This window comes from Chiloscyllium plagiosum, unplaced genomic scaffold, assembly GCF_037043375.1.
Source record: "Chiloscyllium plagiosum isolate Xiang-an unplaced genomic scaffold, Cpla_swu_hap1 HiC_scaffold_32, whole genome shotgun sequence".
In the NCBI taxonomy this organism is placed as follows: Eukaryota; Metazoa; Chordata; class Chondrichthyes; order Orectolobiformes; family Hemiscylliidae; genus Chiloscyllium; species Chiloscyllium plagiosum.
The window spans coordinates 24773041-24797844 of record NW_028270170.1 but is presented as its reverse complement, the minus strand read 5'-3'; the positions used below and the strand labels follow the sequence as shown (position 1 = coordinate 24797844).

The 24804-nt window shown below is 40.1% G+C and overlaps 1 protein-coding gene across 1 annotated transcript in view; it reads right to left on the bottom strand.

Annotated features, from left to right (window-relative positions):
- samd14 (sterile alpha motif domain containing 14) overlaps positions 1 to 24519 on the bottom strand; it is a 181211-nt gene extending 156692 nt beyond the window's left edge. Inside the window, exons 1-2 of the mRNA XM_043675132.2 lie at positions 24388 to 24519; positions 24153 to 24205 (exon numbers count right to left, since the gene is read on the bottom strand). Of these exons, the coding sequence (XP_043531067.2) occupies positions 24153 to 24192 (40 nt within the window). The 5' untranslated portion in view covers positions 24193 to 24205; positions 24388 to 24519. The remainder of the gene's footprint in view (positions 1 to 24152; positions 24206 to 24387) is intronic.
- Positions 24520 to 24804: the final 285 nt, after the last annotated feature.

Sequence of the window (24804 nt, the reverse complement as noted above, 5' to 3'; positions counted from 1 at the left end):
CACCGACCCGCCGAAGCGAAACCCACCCATACCCCTACATTTACCCCTTATCTAACACTACGGGCAATTTAGTATGGCCAATTCACCTGACCCTGCACATCTTTGGACTGTGGGAGGAAACCAGAGCACCCGGAGGAAACCCACGCAGACACGGGGAGAACGTGCAAACTTCACACAGTCAGTCGCCTGAGGCGGGAATTGAACCCGGGTCTCTGGCGCTGTGAGGCAGCAGTGCTAACCACTGCTGGTTTTTTATATATATATATATATATATATATATAATTTTATATATTTGGTCATATAGAAAAGTACAATTTCCAAGTTGCACCTTTCTATGCATAAAGTTCCTTCATAAAACACAGAAATAGCATTGAGAGACTTTATAGAGTGCACACGGTGTCCATCAGGATCTCTCGGCTAGCGATGTGTTCCTACAGGTGATTATTATAAATTGACCCTTATGGAACAGGGACTCGTTATAAAAGATTTATTTGGCTTTTAAAGCTAGTTGAAAGGTCTTGCTTCCTTCCACAACAGCTCATCAATGCTGTTTTATCTTTGTACATTCCCCCATGGGATGCCTAAGACCATAAGACCATAAGACATAGGAGCGGAAGCAAGGCCATTCGGCCTATCGAGTCCACTCCGCCATTCAATCATGGCTGATGGGCATTTCAACTCCACTTACCCACATTCTCCCCGTAGCCCTTAATTCCTTGTGACATCAAGAATTTATCAATTTCTGCCTTGAAGACATTTAACGTCCCAGCCTCCATTGCACTCTGTGGCAATGAATTCCACAGGCCCACCACTCTCTGGCTGAAGAAATGTCTCCGCATTTCTGTTCTGAATTTACCCCCTCTAATTCTAAGGCTGAATCCACGGGTCCTAGTCACCTCGCCTAACGGAAACAATTTCCTAGCATCCACCCTCTCCAAGCCATGTATTATCTTGTAAGTTTCTATTAGATCTCCCCTTAATCTTCTAAACTCTAATGAATACAATCCCAGGATCCTCAGCCGTTCCTCATATGTTAGACCTACCATTCCAGGGATCATCCGTGTGAATCTCCGCTGGACACACTCCAGTGCCAGTATGTCCTTCCTGAGGTGTGGGGACCAAAACTGGACACAGTACTCCAAATGGGGCCTAACCAAAGCGTTATAAAGTCTCAGTAGTACAACGGTGCTTTTATATTCCAACCCTCTTGAGATAAATGACAACATTGCATTCGCTTTCTTAATCACGGACTCAACCTGCATGTTTACCTTTAGAGAATCCTCAACTAGCACTCCCAGATCCCTCTGTACTTTGGCTTTACAGATTTTCTCACTGTTTAGAAAGTAATCCATGCTTCTTTTTTTTTCCAAAGTGCAAGACCTCGCATTTGCTCACATTGAATTCCATCAGCCATTTCCTGGACCACTCCTCCAAACTATCTAGATCCTTCTGCAGCCTCCCCACTTCCTTAGTACTACCTGCCTGTCCACCTAACTTTGTATCATCGGCAAACTTCGCTAGAATGCCCCCAGTCCCTTCATCCAGATCATTAATATATAATGTGAACAGCTGTGGCCCCAACACTGAACCCTGCCATTCCGAAAAAGAACATTTTATCCCAACTCTCTGCCTTCTGTCAGACAGCCAATCCTCAATCCATACCAGTAGCTCACCTCGAACACCATGGGCCCTCACCTTGCTCAGCAGCCTCCCGTGTGGCACCTTATCAAAGGCCTTTTGGAAGTCTCGGTAGACCACATCCACTGGGTTTCCCCGGTCTAACCTACTTGTCACCTCTTCAAAGAACTCCAACAGGTTTGTCAGGCACGACCTCCCCTTACTAAATCCATGTTGACTTGTTCTAATCCGACCCTGCTCTTCCAAGAATTTAGAAACCTCATCCTCAATGATGGATTCTAGAATTTTACCAACAACCGAGGTTAGGCTAATTGTCCTATAATTTTCCATCTTTTGTCTTGTTCCTTTCTTGAACAAGGGGGTTACAACAGTGATCTTCCAATCATCCGGGACTTTCCCTGACTCCAGTGACTTTTGAAAGATCTCAACCAACGCCTCTGCTATTTCCTCAGCTACCTCCCTCAGAACTCTAGGATGTAACCCTTCAGGGCCAGGAGATTTATCAATTTTAAGACCTTTTAGCTTTTCTAGCACTTTCTCTTTTGTAATGGCAACCTAAGTTCATTCCATAACAGCTAGACTTACTGTAAGTAGCGGGCTTGTCCCTGACATAGGACATTTAGTTGGGCTGAGAATAGAGGTTGCAAATATGCTGAGATTCATATTCTATAGGATGAATGGCAGTTGAGCAGCTATGGAAAGTTATTCCAGTTAGTTGTGAAGTTTGTAAAGTTTAGCAGCAGCTTTTTAAACTTTGTATTAATCTGGAATAAATGCTGCACTTAGGTTTTAAACAGTTTTCAACTAAAACAAAATATCTGACAAGGCAGCGTGATGTTTGCAATTCTGCAGTCCCTTATTTTATCAATATGGTATTTGTCTAAGAGTTGATACCAGTCTCAGTATGATTCACAGCAATGTTATCATACATCACACAAATCTTTTGTCACTAAAAGGCAAATGGAATGAAAATTAAAGAAAATTGGAGTGTGTAGGAAGGCAAAAGAAATTGAGAAGAGATTGCGACAGACTTTATAGGACTTGTGCTATAAAGGATTATCTTTATAAAAATTTTATCAAACCATAACATAGAACATCGAAAGATATTGGATTGAAAAATTTTAAGCATTTTAAAAGACATTGGCAAGGAATAAATGCAATCATGGCAACCTATTAATGATTATCAATAGCATGACTAATTCTTTTGGATAGTATGCATGATGACAGATCTAATATTCTCTTCACTATGAAAATATATTCATTATTATAAAAATTGGAATGCTTAGCATGATACAGAAGGAAGTATAAAACATGTTAATTGATTCGTCATCATGTTTCAAGTGAAAAAAAATCTGTTTATGTTGCCTTTGAAGTCTGAGTTGCTCCACTGACCATACAGTGGCTGAGATATATTTAATTATGTCTGTCATATTTATGACAGCTGTCAATTCCACTTGGCTTCATTCACCAAGTTAAACTAAAATGAATTATGCAAAGGGAGGTCAATTCATTATACGGGGGCTTCAAGTTGCAGAAATCCTAATGTTTTCCTCTCTTTTAGATATGACCTATGTAGACAATTCTGAAAAGCTCCCCACATTCTTTCACTGATGAGTAAGAGAAAGCAACAGATCATTATGGACACAAACCTGACATTCACAGTATTGCAAAACCCTTCTGCTAAAATGATAAATGAGGCAGAGCAAGTTGATAGTGAAGCACAAAAGAAAAATGTTAAAACTAGAGACAGAAAGAAGTTCAGACAGGCAAAGAAAATAAGACAGAGGAGAAAAGAAGCACACATTGATTCCAGCTAGCTGTCCCTACTGTCAACATTATGAATACAGAATGATGCTATTAGCCTTGTTTTTGACATGAGTGCCTGCCTCTAGTTTCTGGATGAAAGGTTCACACTTAGACTAAATCCATTCTTGAAATCTCTGCTAAATGACACCGATGCAGCACATAAGATCATAAAATGGAGGAGGAGAAGTAGGCAGTTCACCACATCAAGTTTGCTTACCTAATAATCCTCAACTTCAGTTTCCCCCTTTTTCCCATAACCTTTCTTTCCTTTACTGATTCAAAATCTGTCAATATCTACCTCAAATAACCTCAACAACCCAGCATCAACAGCCTCTGGGTTTCACAAATTCACTATCCTCAGGGAAGAAATGCCTCTCCTCTCTGTCTTAAATGTACGACCTCTTACTCTGAGATTATGCCCTCTGGTCCTAGACTCTCCCAAAAGGGAAACAAGCATCGACCCTTGAAAATAGTTGTGGTGCCAGCACTGATCTGTTTGGCAGTCTGCTAGTTTCAGGTTGCCATCCTGAAAAAGTCTCATTTGTCCCAATTTTTTGTCTTCTATTTGTTAACCAATTATCAATCTATGCTAACATACTATCTTCAACACCATTGGCTCTTACCTTATGAGGTTGCCTAATGTGTGCTTAAATAGGCTAATTATCAAATGTCTTCTGAAATCCAAATATATTACATCCACTGCTCACCCTCCTTGTTACTGTCTTAAAGAATTCTAGTAAATTTGTCAGGCATAATTTCTCCTTCATGAAGCCTTGTTTATTCTGCTTAATCATGTATTTCTAAATTTTCTGCTATTACATCCTTTATAATAAACTTTAATATTTTCCCAGTAACAGAGGTTAAGCTAATTAGCTTATGGTTACCTGTATTTTGTTTCCTTTCCTCCTTCCATGTAAAAAGATGTCACATTGGCAGTTTTCCAATCCTCTGGGACTTTTCCAGAATCTAAAGACACATGAAGATTACTACCAATGCATCCACTATCTCTGCAGCAGTTTGCTGTAATATCCCATCAGTTTCAGGGGACTTGTCAGTTTTTTGCCCCATTAGTTTTTCTAGTACCTTTTCTCTATTTTCATTAATGTCTGCCATTGTTCCTCAATGTCTTTGCTGGTAAACTCCTTCCCAAGTTCAGTCTAGCCAGCTCTGTCTGTATTCCTTTGTAATTGTACTCATTTAGGCTAAGCATAGTTGTTTCTGACCCAATTTTTTCCCTCTCAATCTGAGTGAAACATTCTACCATGTTATGGTTCCTAGGGGAACTTTAATTCTAACATCATTTATTGAACTTGCCTCATTGCACATCAGGGAGGAGAAAGTGAGGACTGCAAATGCTGGAGATCAGAGCTGAAAAATGTGTTGCTGGAAAAGCGCAGCTGGTCAGGCAGCATCCAAGGAGCAGGAGAATCGACGTTTCGGGCATAAGCCCTTCTTCAGGAGAAGAAGGGCCTATGCCCAAAACATCGATTCTCCTGCTCCTTGGATGATGCCTGACCTGCTGCGCTTTTCCAGCAACGCATTTTTCAATTTATTACACATCACCAGATTCAAAATACCCTAATCCTTGGTTGTATCTACAATATATTGTTCTGGAAAACTGTCCTGTATACGCTATGTATTCTTCCTCACGGCTTCCTCTGCCAATCTGAATATTTCAATTTACATCAAGATTAAAGTCACGCACAATTAATGTACTGCCTCTATTAATGATCTTATGATCTCCTGAATTAATTTTTCTCCCACTGTAATGATAATGTTAGGGGTGCCTACAAGCTATTTTTTATCAGTGTTTTCTTTGCTTTTATTTTTCCCCTCTGCCCATATAGATTCTAAATCTTTCATTCCAAGATCATTTCTTGCTATCACACTTATTCCATCCCATTCCAACAATGCTACCCTGTCATACTTTCTATTCCTGCCTGTCCTTTGGAAAAGTTACACACCCTTGTATATTTAGTTCCCAGCTTTGATCTCCTTGTAACCATGTCCCCATGTCTCCATACTGGTTGTACACGTGTATCCATTAACTTGTATTTGTGCTGTTAATTCATCTATTTTGTTCTGAATTTTATGTGCATCCAAGTAAAGACACGTCAATTCTGCCTTTTTATCATTTTACCTCGATTTGACCTGATTTACTCATGCTTTGTTACACTTGTATACTCTGTCATTTCCTGCCCAATTTAGGGTATTTTTATCCAAATAATGCTGCTGGTAATGTTGCCATAACCTTTTGCTTTGTGAGCCTAAATTTACCACCTCCCAACATCCCACCTTCTCCCCCCCCCAAAACCCCACCATATTAATTTAAGCCATCTGTACAGCCCTAGTTAAATGATTTGCAAAGACATTGGGCCCAGAATGATTCATGTAAAGCCCACATATCAGAACAGTTCTCTTTTACCCCAGTCCTAGTGCCACTGCTCCAAAAGCTGAAGCCCATTCCACCCATACCAACTTTGAGCCATGTTCTTCACTTATTTACCTGATGCCAGCTTGCCCATGGCTGAGGTAGTAATCCAGATATTATTACCATGGAGGTTTTGCCTTTCAATTTAACTCCTAACTATACACAATCTTTCAGCAGAACTTCCTTTCTTATCTTGCCCAAGTCATTAGTACCAACATGGATGATGTCCACTTGTCACGATGCTGCTCTTTTAACAAGGTTGTGTTGTCCTTGCCTTTTTCAGAGAGGTCATAAAAGTAGCAATTCTGAAAGGTCTAGGATTGAAGAGTTTTAGGGCCAATTTGATTATAACTAACAGATACTGCCTCAGAAAAAGGCTTTCAAGTTAAAAAAAAAAAGACACTTGTACAATGAAAGGGGAGTGACAAATTCTCCCAGCTAAGCTTTTCTCTGGTTTGGTTTGGTTTTAGCAAGTTCAGTAGGTTTTGCAGCTGCTGGTCCAAGAAACAGTGATATGGAAGAAGGTGTTCCATGCTGAATCCCTCTGCCATCTCTCTCTCTCCTGTAAGACCCTGTGTTTGATTTTACCTTTTTTGTCAAGGGGTGTTTATGGGGATTGTTGCAAGAATTTGGAACAGCATCATTAAGTTGGGATACTCTGCTGGGTTTTCAGATAGGTTGTTATTCTATATTCTGTTCTTTTTTGTTCATGTTTCATTTGGCATACTTTACACCTGTTTAAAATAACTGGCAAAGTTAGAGTCTGGATTATTTTCTTGAAATGTTTTAAGAGGGTCTGGCCTGGTCCATAACACAGTAGGACCCTCCTTCCTCTTCGCTATGTTCTTTTTCAGCCCCGAGGTGATGTCCTTAACCATACAGTTCCCACTCTCATCCTCACAGCTTACAAAAACCTTGTAATCATTGGGACAACTCCAGAGGCTGAAGGTCCTCAATATTTACCCTCTGTGTCCTCATATTTGCCCTACTTGCTGTCATCACTCTTAACAACTTCCTTTGAATCCTCCCACTTCAAACTGTAATCTTACTTGCAGTCACACCTTCCTGTCCCTGATCACAGGCCATTCTTGATTTATCTTGTCTGAGGGGAGGTGTCCACCCACTGGAGCAAGGTGTCCAGATTACCATTCCCCTCCCTGATGTGGCACACATTGTCTGCATGCCAGGGTCCAGTTCCTCAATCTGATCCAAAGTTCCTCAAGCTGAAAATACTTCCTCCTGATGCCTTTACTCTGGATCACGGTGATGTCCAGCAGTTTCCACATGTTGCAGCTGCGACCCATAAATCCAACTTGCCATCAGTAACCTATTCGAATTAACTTAAAAATTAATTACTCAAGGTTCCTTGCCTTATATTTCATTATGCTGATGTGTTGTTTTCTATAAACTAAAAACAATCAGAAGTATCTAATACTTAAGGAGCTAGTTTTAAGATAAAAGAATACCTGAATGCAAACTGAAGACCCTATTTTCCTTGAACGACAAGATATTCAACAGTTCTACTCACCAATCAACTTCTTTCCCTGCACTCACATTCAAGGCATCACTGTCACTGGTGTCCCCGGCCTTTCAATCAACACCCTTTATCCTCTCACACTTATCTCTCACCCTGGACAGTGTATACCTCGGAGTAGAGAGTTAGTGGAGCATGTGGACAGTTTTGCATACACAGTTTGGACATCAGATGCACTGGATCATTTTATTTTGTGCTTTCCTTCTCTCTGGTATGTTAGATAACTAAAGCAAATGATCCAATGCATCAAACATCCAAACTATGTTGGTGATACTATTCAGATGTTTAGATTTAGATTATATTACAGTGTGGAAACAGGCCCTTCGGCCCAACAAGTCCACACCGGCCCGCCGAAGCGAAACCCACCCATACATTGACCCATAACCTAACACTACGGGCAATTTAGCATGGCCAATTCACCTGACCCTGCACATCTTTGGAGGAAACCGGAGCACCCGGAGGAAACCCACGCAGACATGGGGAGAACGTGCAAACTCCACACAGTCAGTCGCCTGAGGCGGGAATTGAACCCGGGTCTCTGGCGCTGTGAGGCAGCAGTGCTAACCACTGTGCCACCGTGCCGCCCACCAATCGATGTGTGATTGCTTTTGAATCTGTGATCTCTTTTTCTTCACCTTACATATTCTTGAGAAAGAAAAATGAAGCACAGATGCATGTAATTACACCTATCTGCAAGGATGGAAGGGAATTGTAACTCTTATGCCACCTGTAACATTCAATGTCAACAGATCTCTTATGGCACAGCAAGACAGAGTTAATGCTGTTGGCATGGAATATGAGCAGAATATGGAAAGTGGGGCTAGCTGTAAATTTCAGCTGAAAACATTGGAAAGAATTATAAAAGGTTTTTTTTTAATAAGGGAAACTAAATTATCATATAACTTGACTGTTTTTGTTTCAGATAAGATTAGATTAGATTCCCTACAGTGACAAAGCAGGCCCTTCAGCCCAACAAGTCCACACCAACACTCCAAAGAGAAAACCACCCAGACCCATTTCCCTACACTCACTCCTGACTAATGCATCTAACACTATGGGCAATTTAGCACATCTTTTGGAATGTGGGAGGAAATCCAAGCAGACACGGGGAGAATGCGCAAACTCTGCAGACAGTTGCCCAAGGCGGGAATCGAACCTGAGTCCCGGGGATTGTGAGGTAGCAGTGTGAACCACTGCACCGCCCAAAAAGCAATGACAAAGCATGAACCCACAACTTTCAAATCCCAACTACACACCAGGTCAGCATGAGGACTGAATGCATGACCTTGGTGTTATTAGTACCACACTTTAACCATCTGAGTTAATTAACCTAGATAAATAGCGCAAATAAATATAGACTTATATTTGTATAGAATTTTAAGACTACCTAACATATCAAAGTTTGTTATGGCTAATTTGAAGTTTAGTCATTGTTGTAACATCGGAAGCACATAGACAGTTTATACATAGCAAGCTCCCATAACAACAATGCTATAATAAACCATAAGCATATTTCTGTGAAGTTGATTGAGGGATAAATATTGGGCATGAAATTAAGGATAACTCCTCTGCTCTTCAAAAGAGAGCTATGGATCCAGTGCACATAGGGCCTCAAGCAACTCCAAAAGTGCAGCATTCCCTCATCACTGCCCTGGAGTTCAATGTTAATGTAGGTGCTCAAATCCTGAAGTGAGAGCATGTTCAACAGCATTGTAACTCAAAAATAATAATTTAACCATATCTTAATTAATATACTTCCTCTCACTTACCAGACTTATGTAGAAATAAATAAATCTCCACATTAAATAGAAGGGAATGACCCTTTGCCATTATTGTGTAGTTTCTTAAGAGTGTCAGTCCCCAAGGCTAAGGATTTTATAGCAATGCTTAAGAATTATCGAAAAAATGTTTCTATTCAGAGTATTGTGCACAATGTAAATGTGAAAAGATTGTAGAAGCACAAGAGAAGGAGCAATGAGATTTGCAAGGATGATATTAGTATTGAGGAATTATGATTATTAGAAAGGATTGAACATGCTCCTTTCTCAACGAAAGATAAGAATGAAGGGTGACCAGATATAGTTCATTGCGAATGTAGAAGAGTTTAGTAAGAGGAGTGTAAAGAACAGGTTGTGGAGACAAAAGTTATGGCTCATAAATATAGGACGATCAATAATATATCCATTAGGGAACCCAGAAGAAGCATCTTTGCCAAGAGATAAGTTAGAATATGGAACTCAGTATGACAATGGTAATTGAAGCAAGTAGAACAAGTATAATTATGGGGAAACTAAATAAAAAAGGGAGAAGTGAATTGGGAAAATGCCAGTAAGTTTAATTGGATTAGGATGGGTCAAGATTCATAAGGACCATAAACACCCACATGGACAAGTTGGCAAAATGATCTGTTTCTGTGCTGCACATTTTATGCAACTCCATGCAATTTGTATTTTGTTTCCTTTGCCAAATATCCCTGCAGTAATGCCAAAGGTTTACCAAAGGTTCTTTATTAATAGATCTATTTAGTTTTGGGCCTTGCATTCAGAAGCTCTCTGCAAACCTGTATTATAGTACACTTTGAAAAAATTATTTTCTTGTCAACCTGTTAGAGATTGCAGTCTCACACCTGGTTGGAGGGACTAGCCCAGAGGCAGGGATACTACCATTGTACTGCAAAGCCCTCAATATATGTTTTTTTCATTCATGGAATATGGGTGTAACTGGTTAGGCCAGCATTTAATGGCCATACCTAATTCAGAACTTTCCACTGCAATTAACAATTATGTTGAATGTTAATTTTCAATTCAGAATGTTGCAAGCATGTACAGAATAGAAAGATTCCAATTTGAAATGTCATTATGTGGTTCATGCCATCTGTCAGAAAGGAGAAACAGAATTGAATGGATTGAACACGGATACAATCGAGCACAGAAATCGGAATAAGTATAAAATGCAAATATTGTGCTCATTTAGAATACATTATAGTACGGCCCCATTTGTTCACACTCATAGTTTGGATTTCTACCTTCATCAGTATTCTCCTCAGCTATACCTAGCTTTTTTATTGCATTTCATAAAAGTGCAGAGTGCAGCATTGAAGGGAAATAGACAGCCCAATCAGCAAGTGCTGATAGTAAATCTTTATTTGGAGTTGTCTACTCTAGCACATAGATCATTTTCCTATGTTGTTTTGTAGCCTTCCTTTACAAGTACTTGTCCAGTTCACATTTAAATGATCATTTGCCTAAACTGACACCTGTGATAAAGCATTTCATGTTCAAGGAACTTCTGTCAAAATCTTAGACCCTTTATTCTTTTAGTGATAGGTCTTATTGATTTGCCAAATGCTATCTGTAATTGCAACAATCAATAAAAATACAACATGCGTTGCCTTTATGTTCAAAGTTACTGCAGAAGAGGTTGAAGAGTTCATATTCCGTATTGCTTTTGGTGTTTTAATCAAAACAAAATCCATTGCTTGTGAAAAAATGGTTTCCATGGAGGTTTGCAACAGTAGCAGTTTTCCTGTGATATTTAGTTGTGTCATTGAGGGGTTGAGGCCAACAAACAGCGAGACTGACAAGCTCTGTCAACAATCAGATTTGTTGCCATCTCTCTTTTGTGATTTGTGTGCACAGATGCAGGCTGGGAGCGATAGACTGCTGCCATTTTGAATCTCTTGCACTGAAAGAGGTCACTGTGAGAAAGGTGAGCACAAGACTAAAGTTTCACAAACACTTAGATGATTCTAATAGAATCCATAGAGATATTTGCTTGTAGTGATCTGAGATCTGAGAATTTTTTCCACAATTATTATACTTATTTTGGTCACTGAATGGTCAGAAAAATCAATTGATTAAAATGGGGAAACTTAGGGAAGTAATTATTGAGGAAAGTAATTAATGTTTAAAAATAGTCACTTTTAAAATTCAGTGAGTAAATTTGTTTATTTGATTCAGTAACTTAATTACGTTACAGTGAGTAAAACTATGAAATTTATTGGAAAGCTCACTTACAGCATGAGTGCAACAGTGATTTTGTAAGTTAGATTAAGTTTGATTAAGCAATAACTGAAAACCGAATGTATTTTGAAGTAACTTAAAATAGATAATAATTTATTAAATTGAATGTGCATCTTCACTGTCAAAGTGATCACACTTATTCCAACGTTGACCAGTAACTTGCTTCATCTGAATTACAAAATGAAGGGCGAAGATGTATTAAAGTTAGTTTTGTAAACATTTGGTGGAAAGGCCTTTCTGTGGACTGTGTTGACATGGAACATACCGAAAGATAGTGCACGTTGGAATCAAGGGGAGCAGCGAGGGACAGTAAAGGGACTGACAGCAGGATTTTGTGAATAACAAGTTAATAATTTAAATGAAGAATGATAATTTTTATTCGTCATGTGTATTTTACATTGAGAAAAACAGTAAAACACAGTGAAAAGCTTTTCCACTATTGCCAAACTCCGGCGTCATTTTGAATAGTTTAAGAACAAGGAAAAAAAAGATATAGCTTAAAGAGAGTCCATCACTCCTATGCCACCATCCCTCCTCCACCTCCTCATCACCGTTTACACCGGATCCAACCAATGTTAAAGTCACCACTCCTCAGGCGCCATCTTTTATCGCTGGGCCGATTCTACTCCACTGCTGCATTGTGGGCACTTGCGCCAAACCCACCAATACCAAATACATATCTCTCGCAGCTGGGCCCATCTCATTGTTGTCAACATGGTGTCTTTCCACCACCATTTCATTGCTGCCAGCGCCGCACCCAACTGACGTCGAATTTGCCGATCGTCAGGCGCTATGTTTCTTCACTGGGCCTACCTCACCGCTGTCACCTCCGCCAATGTAACAGCCACTAATTCTCATGCCAGGACCCACGTTCGGGCCTGGAGAAGTAAATAAGGGCTCACTATAGACTGCACTGGGATAACTCACTGCTGCCATGAGGTCTACACTGGGATCAGTTGCCCCAGCCATTGGAGCTCAGGACAAGAGGTAAGTGGAAAAAAAGAAAGAAGAAAGAAAAGCATTCAGAGCAAACAAGCACCAGCTCTGGAGCCCTCCTCCGCCACCATCTTGATGACAGGTTTTAGGGAGTGAAATAAAAATCCACACCATAATGCTACCCTTTCATTAGAAAGAGCCAATTAGTGGTTGTTCAACTTGAGGGTCACCATACATCAGGTGAAAGGAGAGATTGAAAAGTCCTTCATGCTAACCTCAGCCATTGTATGATTTGGAAGTGCAGGTGTTGGACTCGGTTGGACAGTGTTGAAAATCACACAACACCAGGTTATAGTTCAACAGGTTTATTTGAAATGTAAACTTTTGGATCGGCTGCTCCTTCATCAGGTAGCACTCAAAAAGCTTGTATTTTCAAATAAACCTATTGGACTATAACCGGGCATCATGTGATTTTCAGCCATCGTAGAAATTGAACCTGTACTGTTGGGAACATACGCCACCGCAATCCAGCCATCAAGCCATCTAGCCAGTTGAGCTATCCTGCACTGTTGGGAATGGGAGGGAGCTGGTGTTTAAACTTACAAAAGAAATATTGTGTACCATCTACAAAATTGATAACAATAATTCGCTAAGACTCTTTTGAGTTGAAATGTATTATGGGAGATCATAGGAACTTTACTGATATTAATGTCTTCTAAGGAAAAAGCATATAATTCTGGTACTATTGCAACATTCCGTTAAACCAGAGTTTAGTACCTATTCATAATGCAGACCAGATTTTCCTTCTGTTCTTTCATACATGATTAATAAATTCAGTCATGGATTATAAACATTCTGGATCCTATGTCAGTGAAGGTCTTTTTGATTGGTGGAAAAATTTACAGTGCGGAACAATGCTTGCAGGCAGTGTACACAATGGGTGCAACATACAGAGCTTCCGATATTTGCTTCAATTGCCATCATTAGAATTAAATATGAGGGGCATAAGTGGCACAGGTATACAATGAGGTAGACTGCTAACCCACCCTTTGAATGAAAATCAGCTATTAGCTAATTGAAAAAGAAGTCCTCTGAGTGAGATAGGGAAGTATTGGACAGCTTTCAGAAAGGAGTTGACAATGGTGGGGCTAGATTTCAAGAGCAGTTGAGTAGAGGAAGTGGAGGGTACTGTCTTCAGGTAGTGTCCCTCATGTGTAAAGAATGTGCACCCCCCCACCCCCAAGACTGTACCCACCCATTCCTCCCCATCCTTTTAAAACTTCTTTCGAAGCAAGGGCTGTCCACCTCTGTTCACAAGCTCTTGCCTGCCATCTTATGGCAGGGGCAACATGTTGGTAGGGTCAATAGGGCTTGGTAACAAACTTAGCTGATCCTTAATTATGTATTTAAATATGATGGCCAAGCTGCCCTTTTAAGTACCTGATCATCTCCCATGTCATGGCGTTGAGCTTTGGAGAGAGTGGGAAGGTTGTGGGTGGGAAGGTAGTGCATTGACACCTTCTCAGATTAATGTGAGGCTGGAGAAATGGTGTACCAAGGAGGTGTTTAGATTCTTGAGGTATTGGGACCATTTCTGGGGAAGGTGAGATCTGTACAAGCCTGACAGATTGCACTTGGCCAGAGCTAGGGCAAGTATCCTGACGGGTTTTTTTTTCCGCTAGTTCAGTTGTTGACTTCTCCTGCTTCACATTGGTTCCCCATTCCTGCCAAAGTCATTCTTAGCAGGGCAAAGTAAAATGCAGCCCTAGGCTGTACATCGTAATGGTAACAATTGCCAAACTGCCTGCTTTGGAACACTTGAGAGAAATTTCAAGTCCCAAATATTCCAAATGACCACCTTCATCCAGTACCATTACTTACCAAATTTGATATAGCTGTCGACAGTATGATGCTTAGTACATGGTTTCTGGTTGTCACATTCTAACTTAGCAGTTAAAATTTTGGCACAAAATGTATTCTTTTGGTAGCAGACAACATGCTTGCAATAAAAACCGAAAGAACTGCTGTAAGTCAGAAGGACAAACAAAAATTGCTGGAAAAGCTCAGCAGGTCTGGTAGCATTAGAGTTAAAAATTTTGTGTCGCGTGACCCTTCCTTTGAAAATGCTTGCAATATTCTTCCAGTTGATCGTCATTAAAAAGAAAAATGTGTACATTTTCAGAGCAGCACTCAATTTCAACAACATGACTGGCCTCTGCTTTTCGGCCTTGTATTCTTCCTCAGTGATTGGATACAAATTTGGATAACAATGAACAACAATGTTGCTCACTCTTTAACTACTGTCAATGACAATGAGAGACAAAGATTAGCTACACTTGTAAATCACTACTGCGCACTATTTTTTCAGCTTGGAAAAAAGGTTTTATACATTTCTACTTAACATGGAGACATGAATAGGAACGGGAGTAGTCCCTTTGGTCCCTCAAACCTACTCCACCATGCAATAATACCAAGGTTAATTGGGCTATGACCTTAATTCCACATTCTGCCTACCTCCAATAACCTTTGAGTACCTTGTTAGTTAAGAATCTATCGACCTCTGCCTGAAAGATATTCAAGGACTCAATGTCTACAGCTCTCTGGGGAAGAGAATTCCACAGACTCATGAGCCACTGAAAAAAAAATCTCCTTGACTCGAGCAAATTATTTTTGACTGTTTTTACAACAAACTGTATTCCATTTCTGCAGACAACTTGCCCTCTTTGTCTCTAACCTCTCATGAATCTGCAGAAAATAAACGTATGCTTTATTTGTTCTTTGGTATGCTTTTTTGTGGTATGAAAAACATGTGTTTTTATGATTGTCTGTATGTTGCATTAATATTTACAAGCTCACTGTAATGATAAGTGCATGCTGTCAGGCAAATGGAGGCTAACAGAGGAGACTGAACATTATCTTCTTTCACCTCCACTTCTGAACACCCTTGGACAGATATCACACAAACTGATTATAGTTCCAAGCTGTACAGGCTACAGCTCAACATGGTGCATTCTATGCTGCAACAGCATGATATTTTCTATGGCACACACCAGCCATCCTTATGGCACACTGGTTCCAGTAATTAGTAAGTACTAACAGATGCTCAATTGTGCATGGTGTACACAGTGGACTCAGACTAGATATAATCTAGGTTGAAGACTGCCAGGACATTTTCAATGAAGACTCTTCAAAGTCATTAGTGAGCGGAAACATTTTGCTTTTTTCACTGATGTAGTTTCGTACTGATTGTCCTGTTTAACTGGGTCTTCATTGCATTCACACCAGTAGTTGCACAGTCTGACTCATGCTCAGTCACACTTATTGCCATAACACTTCATGATAAATACAAATGTAGGACCTCAAATGTAGTTATCTCTAGGCTGCCACAAGATCCATGTGCTAATAAGAGCAGGTATAAGAGGATAGATCAGATTAATGTGAGGCTGGAGAAATGGTGTACCAAGGAGGGGTTTAGATTCTTGAGGTATTGGGACCATTTCTGGGGAAGGTGAGATCTGTACAAGCCTGACAGATTGCACTTGGCCAGAGCTAGGGCAAGTATCCTTACGAGTTTTTTTTCGCTAGTTCAGTTGGTGAAGTTTGAAAATAGTAAAGCAAAGGGATGGGAACCATTTAGCTGGGTCAGATTCAGATCAGGAAACATGAGTTAGGATATTAGTTAGTGATGTAGTTCGCAACTGAGAAAGACAAATGGAACAAGGATTGAAAAACATCCAGAAAAGGAGACTGACGGGGTTGAGCTGATGTGCTTTAAGGCAAGGAGTATTGAAAACAAAGCAGAGGAACTAAGGGCACAGATAGACACATGGCAGCAGGATACCATTGCTATAATGGAAACCTAGCTAAAGCAGGAAACAAATTGACAGCTCAATATCCCTGGTTGTAGAGTTTCATATACGATAGAGTGGGTAACAATAAAGGAAAGAATTGGAAATGGGTAACAATATAGGAAGCAGTATTGATTAAAGAATCAATTACATTTTGAGAAGAGATGGTTTACTAAGCAGGTTAACGAATGAGGCTTATTAGGTTGAGCCTAGGAATAGAAAAAGGGGCAGACACACAACTAAGAGTACACTACAAAACCCCAGATAGTAAGAGGGAGATAGAAGAACATATATGCAGAACAAATTCTGCTTGTAGGATTAAGTGGGCAATAATGGTAGCAAACATTAACTGTCCAATATCAACTGGGTTTTCACAATAGAAGGGACATTGAGGGTGAAAAATTCATGTACTGTGTCCAGTAACCTTTTTTTTAAAACAGTACATGACAAGCCCAATGAGAGGCGAGGCAATGAAGATGAGCAAGTGGTTGAAGTGACAATGGACAACCATTATCAGGAATAGAGGCCACAAGTCAGTTAGATTTAGTATTATTATGGAAGAGTACAGAGATAAATCATGAACAAAAATTTAAAACTGGAGGAAGGCAAACTTAAAAAAAAAACAGAAGTCATTTGGCTGAGGTGGATTGGACAGGACTGATCAGGAGTTATCAGTGATAACCTCGTGGGAGGCACCAAAAAGTGAGATCCTCAGGGCTCAAAGCAGATATGTTCCCTCCGAAAACAAGAATGGTACTGCCAAATCCAAACCCCCATGGTTATCTGGAAAAATACAGGGGAAGATTAAACTGGAAAAGAAAGCTTATGATGGTCACAAAAAACTCAACACTGCAGGTTCATGACAGGAGTTTAGAAGGTACAGGAATCAGGTAAAGAAAGAAAGAAACAAATCAAAGAGACGTCATGAAAAAATATTAGCAAGCTTAGGAAAACTGCAAGATTTTTTACCAGTACATAAAGTACAAAAGGATGGTTAGAGAAAAAGTGGGATCCATCAGAAATGAAGAGGGGAACTTGCGTGAAGATGCAGAGTATTATGAGAAGAGTTTTAAATACAGTTTTTGGCTCTGCAGTCATAAAGGGAAGGGATGATGTGGATATAGTAATCCAAGAGGAGCAGTGTGAAATATTGGACAAAATAATCAGAATGAGAGAGGAAGTGTTAGAGGAGTTGGAATCCTTGAAAAGGGATAAGTCACCAGGGCTGGATGGTTGTTCCTTCGCATATTGAAGGAAGTCAGGGAGGAAATAGCAGATGCTCTGAGGATTATTTTCCAATCTTCACTATATACAGGGAAGGTGCTGGAGGAACTGGAGGATTACCTGACCTGTCTGCTTGCTTAGATGTAAAAGGTATAGAGAATGAAGAATAGACCATTATTTCCACTATCTTAAATCAATACTTATCCCTCAGTCAAATTCAGGAAACAGCTACCTGATCACTATCATATTACTGCTGTGGATGTTGCCTGGGTGCAGTTTGGCTGCTCTGGTTCCTGCATCATAACAATGAATACACTACAAAATCACCTCATTGACTGAGAATGAGTCAATTTCAAACTTTTTCACTTTTGAATTAAAGTATGGTGCTCACTGAGTGGCCATTTTCTGACCTTTGATTTGATTTGGTTTATTGTCATGACATGTACCTAAGGAAAGTGAAAAGCTTAGTTTTGCAAGTGGTACAGGCAGATCATAGCATGTAAGGACACACAGATCATGGAGTGTTCAGACAGAGTGAGGCATACAATGTTACACTGCACAGAAGGTACTCAAAACAATGTCAACATTAGCAAGATCGATGTTATTTGAAATTAGAGAGTTCCATTCAGCAGTCTAAACAAGCTGTTCTTGAACCTGTTGGTGCATTCATTCAAACTTCAGTATCTTCTGTCTGATGGAAGACATTGGAAGAGAGCATTATTGAGGTGGGAGGGGTCCTCTGATGTTGACAGCCTTTCCATGGCATTGAAATAGAATCCATGGATGGGAGGTTGGCTTCCTTGATGGTCTGGGCTGTGCACACAACTTTCTGTAGTTTCTTATGGTCCTGGGCAGAGCAGTTGCTATACCAGGCCGTTACGCACCTGGATAGAATGCTTTCTATGGTGCATCTGTAAAATTTAGTGCGGGTCCTTATGGATATGTCAAAATTCCTAAGCCACCTGAGGAAGAAGAGGCATTGTTGTGTCTTCTTGACTGTCGTGTCTATGTGGAAGGTCCTCGACAGATTGTTGGTTATTGTCACTTCGAGGAACTTGATGCTCTCAACCCTGTCCACCTTTGCTCCAATGATGTAGATGGGGGCATGTCCTCCTGCTTTCTTCCTGAAGTCAATGATCAGTTCTTCTGTTTTGCTAAAGTTGAGCAAGAGGTTGTTACCACTGCACTACGTCACCAAGCCTTCTATCTCCTTCCTGTATTCTGACTCATTGTTGTTTGATATCTGTCCTACCATAGTGGTATCGTCAACAATCTTGTAGATGGCACTCATTTTGATTTCGCTGCTCATTGGGTGCTGCCTGAATTGCTGTGCTCTTCCAGCACCACTGATCCAGAATCTGGCTTTGTAAGGAGTCTAGTACCAATTCCTGAGAAATCATCAACCCAATATCAGGTTGGACAACATTCATGCATGCTTAGGAAATGGACAATAGCCCGAAAAATGTTTCTTATTCTATGCCTGGAAAGCAGACACAAAGTCCAACTTCTCCAGGAATGGTATGAGTTCAGAGAGGGCATGAGGGAAAATAGGTAAGAGACTATAGAAAAACACAGGATTAGAGCTAAGGTAGCAGAGAAAAGCAGCAAAGACAAATGAATGGATAGTGACTGTCATTGTGACAAAGAATTTGTGCATTCCTTTGACTCTTCAACATTAAGGTGAAGATGAAAAGAAAGAAAGTTTTAAACAAATGGTTAATTGTGCAGAATAGAAATGAGAGTTAACATGACTGATGGCTACTCTTCAAGTGAACAATGAGGCTCAAAGCTGCTTTCTTGATATGAACTAACCAGATCATCGAAATATCAAATGTACATCAGATATGCATAAGTCTTCAGTCTTTGGACTAGAATTATCCCTATCCTCAGAAGAAAGGCTAAGATCAGATAGATCAGAGGTTTCACTGGAGAGACACATCAAAGTTGAAGTTGTTGTATAGGGTATTTGTTCTGAAAGTGTTAATGTTAGACATAGGATTAAATTGTACTAAGTTTGATGATGTCATATCACCTTTGGTGTGGAAACCAGGTAAACAGTTCTGGATCTCATTGGGAAGATATGTCTCAGCTATGCCTCCCAGTAGACCTGGTAAAAGTGTCTAACTAGCTTGAACTTATACCTAATAGCTTTCATGGACTACGCTGCACCTTGTTAAGAGTCTCTTCTTGTTAAGACTCATTGATTTTTATTCTTCTATCACTGTAAAACTAAAAGACCTTTCGATCGAGACAGGGAAAGAGGAATGGTGGCAGCCTTCTTCTACACAAAAATATCACAGATGTGGGAGAATGTGGAACAGATTGGATCTGCAGAAATACCAGTGGAATGGAAGGGTCAAATCTAAGCAGCTAGCAGCTTTAACATGCAAATATGACTTGAGGGAAGAGTTTCTTCAAAGGTGAACTGGAGGAAATAGAGTAACAAGGAGATATATGGATGTGAGTTCTGAGAGGTCCAAGCAAGTGAATAAAGATGCCTTGTCTGTGACTGAGACAATTGGGAAGTAGAGAGGCATGAATAATATGGTCTGGTTGAAGAGGAGACTGTGAATATGGACATCCACGTTTATATCAGAGGAAAAGATTTAACGAGGACAAGGTATGGAAATGACAGAGGTGTGGTCAAGGTGCAATTTAAAAAACAACACATGCCACCAACATTCAGCTGTCATATTGCAAAGAGTGAGCGAGGAGAAGACAGAGGATATGTGGGGCAGAACTCAAAGGAGTGCATGAAGTTGGTGAGGATGAGGATTTTATAGAAGGTGTGGAAATGGGTGAGGTGTTTGTAAGAGAAAAAGATATGACAGAAGTAGGAAGAAAGGCTAAAGAGTGAATTGATAATCTAACACAGCAACAGTTTAGGTTGAGACACTGTTGGAAAGATATAGGCAAGGTATGAGGGTGAATTGAGCTTAGTCAAAGTCAGGACATCTATGTAAAAGTCCACAATAAATTACTGAGCAAGGTTTTCATTTGTGAATGAATTGGCACTCTGCAGGAAAATGTGGAGAGCTGAGTTGATTATTAACCATGCAGACCCTAAAAGATACTGGTCGGTAGAACAAGTTGGGCAGCTTGATTGCACCCCCCCACCCCCCCCCCCCCCCCACCCCCCCACCCCCCCGCCCCCACCCCCCACCCCCCCCCCCCCCACACATCCCCCATAGCCACACTGTGTGCAAAGATAGGTGAAGGATAAGGACAGAATAGCTGAGGATGGCCCTTAGAAGAAGGTACCTGGAGACTCATTCCTAGTTTCCCTGAGCTGATTAAAAACTAAATACATTGCTGTGAAACAGGCATCATATGAAGGCCATGGTAAGGTTCCTTTCTTGAAGTGAGTGAACCAATTAACTTCTTATGACTCGCTGAAAGCTTTCATGGTTATTTTTCTTAATTCTAATCAAGAAATTACTTTATCGACTTTACTCGAAGAACATGCCATGATTAGAGCTCATTAACTTAGGATTGCCAGTCCCATGCCAGAACCACTAGTCTAGAACATCCTACAGATGGCAGAGACTCAATTATTGCTAAGTTCCCATCCATTATATGTTTCTGTGGATTCAGGGCTTGTTGCATAATATATCCACCTATAAATTGATAGGTTTCCTATGAAGTAATGTAATTGGGGTAAGTATTTGACATAATCTAAGTTCTTTCACTTGTACCCTTGCAGCATTGGGTCACCTGTACAATTTGACCATTCAGCATTCCTGAGAGCCCAAGAGGAATCACATGTTGCAAAACTGTAATAGGACAGCTGCAAAAGCCAAGATCTTCTAAATCCTCATAGTTAGGACTGGTGCCTCTGCTGTATTTTTGCAGATTGGGGCAGCAACCCACAATATATAAATCCTGGGATTTATCTGCCCAACCGAACCTCCAAATGTACTATGGACTCACAAATCAAATGTACATCAACTGTTTGGACAAAATGGGAAAGTGCAAGGGTTAACTTGATTTCAAACCCCACATCTTTGATTCCGGTTTATCATCCGTGCTGAAAACATGCAAATTAATTTGAGAGCCACTGAACTTTCAGCACGCAAAGGGCTCATATTATTAACTGCAACATAATATAGAAGGTTGACTTGTGGAAATGCAATTAACATTTTCGTGATCGCAATGGCATTTTAATACAGCAGTGGCTGTTGTCAGAAAAACTGTGGAAAGGAAAATGTACAGGTAGCAGAGAGAAAATGATGTCCACAGATACTGGATCATTAGAAAATTTGCATGGGTTTAAGTAACCATTAAAAAAAATGTTAATTCAAAGTGTGGTGCATTAATACTATCTATTTCTAACAAAATACTAGCCACAGGAAGCTCCAGTAGCCAAAAAAGTAAAAGACCCCTTGATATGTATCCTATCAAGTATAGTGCTATTGATTTGAGTGATTCAGTGTTTGCAAATGATTATTGGGAGTTCTAAAGCAGTTGGCAAATATGCAAAATGATAATGGCATTTATATAAATGATTTGGATATAAAAATAGGAGGTATAGTTAGTAAGTTTGTAGATGACACCAAAATTGGAGGTGTAGTGGTCAGTGAAGAAGGTTACCTCAGATTACAATGGGATTTTGATCAGATGGGCCAATGGGCTGAGAAGTTTAATTTAGATAAATGCGAGGTGCTGCATTTTGGAAAAGCAAATCTTAGCAGGACTTATACACTTAATGGTAAGGGAGCGATGCTGAACAAAGAGACCTTGGAGTGAAGGTTCATAGCTCCTTGAATGTTGAGTCACAGGTAAGTAAGATAGTGAAGAAGGCGTTTGCTATGCTTTCCTTTCCTGATCAGAGTATTGAGTACAGGAGTTGGGAGGTCATGTTGAGGCTGTACAGGACATTAGTTAGACTACTTTTGGAATATTGCATGCAATTATGATCTCCTTCCTATCAGAAGATTGTTGTGAAACTTGAAAGGGTTCAGAAAAGATTTATAAGGATGTTACCAGAGTTGGAGGATGTGAGCTATAGGGAGATGTTAAGTAGGCTGGGGCTGTTTTCCCTGGGGCGTCGAAGACTGAGGGGTGACCTTATGGAGGTTTATAGAACCATGAGGGATGGGGATAGGGTAAGTAGACAAGGTCTTTTCCCTCGTGTGGTGGAATCCAGAACCAGAGAGCGTAGATTTAGGGTGAGAGGGGAAAGACATAAAAAGGACTTAAGGACTTTTTCATGCAAAGAGTGATGCATGATGAATGAGCTGCCAGAGGAAGTGGTGGAGGCTGGTACAATTGCAACAGTTAAAAGGCATCTGGATGGGTATATGAATAGGAAGGGTTAAGAGGGATATGGACTAAGTGCTGGCAAATGGGACTAGATTAGGTTGGGATATTTGGCCGGCATGGACGAGTTGGACCGAAGGATCTGTTGCCTTGCTGTATATCTCTATGATGCTATGACTCGATTTGCTGTTCGGTGGTTAGGATCCAGAAGTACTAAGGGAAATCATAAGGATGTAGTGCCACAGTTATTACTGTATGTGAATAAGTCCCAGTTGTGATAATAAGCAGCAGTTTCCAAATAGAAAATATCATCTTGGTTGGGAAGACTTCAGCTACCCCAATTATTTGGTTAATATTCTGTGAATTAACCAAATTCAATTTAGGCCCTCTTTGGTTTGTTCTCATACTGCTAACCAAAAAGAAAATCTGTCTGCATGCGTCACCATACTACGCTTCAATGATGTTATTAATATAGGACCTACTAAAGTTGTTCACACGAATATACCAAATTATTTTTGAGGAAGAAGTGTCACAGACTAATTGGAGAAATAATACATTAACTCATTCAAGTAACAATGTGGTTGGTTCATTTTACAGGTTACCTTATGAATTCATCCAAGCCTTAACATAATGACTGCCACTGACTATTCCAGACATGGGTGAAGTTTATACAGATCCTCATTACACCATCAGAGACGTAAACTGTATCTAAAACATTTAACATAAGTATTGACAAACAATGCTCCTTGTTAAATCTTTTGACCTGTGATTTTTTTTCTGATTTCTTCCACCTACTTTTTATTTGCAATCTCTGCAATATGACCGCACATGACTGTTACCAAGATGAACTATATAATGGGTATCAGTGAGTGACTTCCATCGTATCAATGTTTTAAGAAACCTTGTAGCTATCAAGCTGACAATCATATCAAACATAAGCTATTTCATGTTAAACAGCATTTGTTTCAGTCACATAAGCAGAGTATTGCCAGAAGAGGCTGTATCATACTGACCAGTCTCAATAATAAAGTTCCTTTTCACATCCCAAAACAATTCATCAGTGCTATCTACTTAACATGAAGTAGTTAAAAGATCAACCATTATCTTTAAGACATAATGCAAACATATGTACATCTCATAAACTGCTCCTCATTATCCTGTCTTGTTAGGTAATGGTTTATCTGTTGTGCTTTTAGATGTCAGATCAGTACCTCATTCATACTTATAGAACCTTTGTTTTAGTCTGGTGCCGTTACGATAAGAATTGTTTGTTTTTCATGGATTTCTTTGTCATATAGTAAAAATGATTTAATTATTGAATGAATCAGATCAAATTACTACTGGACAGTGAGGATGTTAGAGCTGAAACATGCCTCTTAGTCAGAATTTGTCCTGCTGAGCTTTCTGGAAATGGTTAAAAGGCTCAGTTGAAAAATACCTCGGCATCTACTCACCAAAAGCCTCATCCGTATCACCTGCTTTTGTGGTAGACATGTTGCAGCTGGGACTGTGGATAAGAAAAGCAGGCCATCAGATAAGGGGCTTTATTTCTGGCCTAACATACAGGGCCAACTAAAATAATCAGTACAACTCTACTCCATGGAACGATGGAGGCTGGCATGCAAGCTGTGAACTGATATAGGGTGGGGGAGGGAAAATAATAGACCATAATAATTAATCAGAACTTACCTGTGGCAGATTCACGGCATGTTAATCACAGCATCTCCCAGCAACTGTACTCTATGGGCTAGCAGAGCTCTTAATGATTGCCCTCCAGCAATATTCCTTCCATCAGCAATATTCAAGAGATGTCTGTGATTCATTCAGGCTCGGGCACTTCAGCATGGGAGCTGCTGATTTGAAGTGAGGTCCGCGCTTCGATACAGCTACAATGGGATGGGTCCAGGGTCCAGATGGGAGGAGGTCTCTAAGTACCCGGAAGAGCCTGCTCTTTTGCTGTGGTAAGTCATTAACAAACAGTGTTGCTTTCCGACTGTCATATTATGAATGCATTTATCCCTCGAGTGCCACTAAGTCATTCGGTTTTTTTGGTGATATATTATTTAGTCACTGCACAGGATAAATGATAAAACACTGACCTATGGC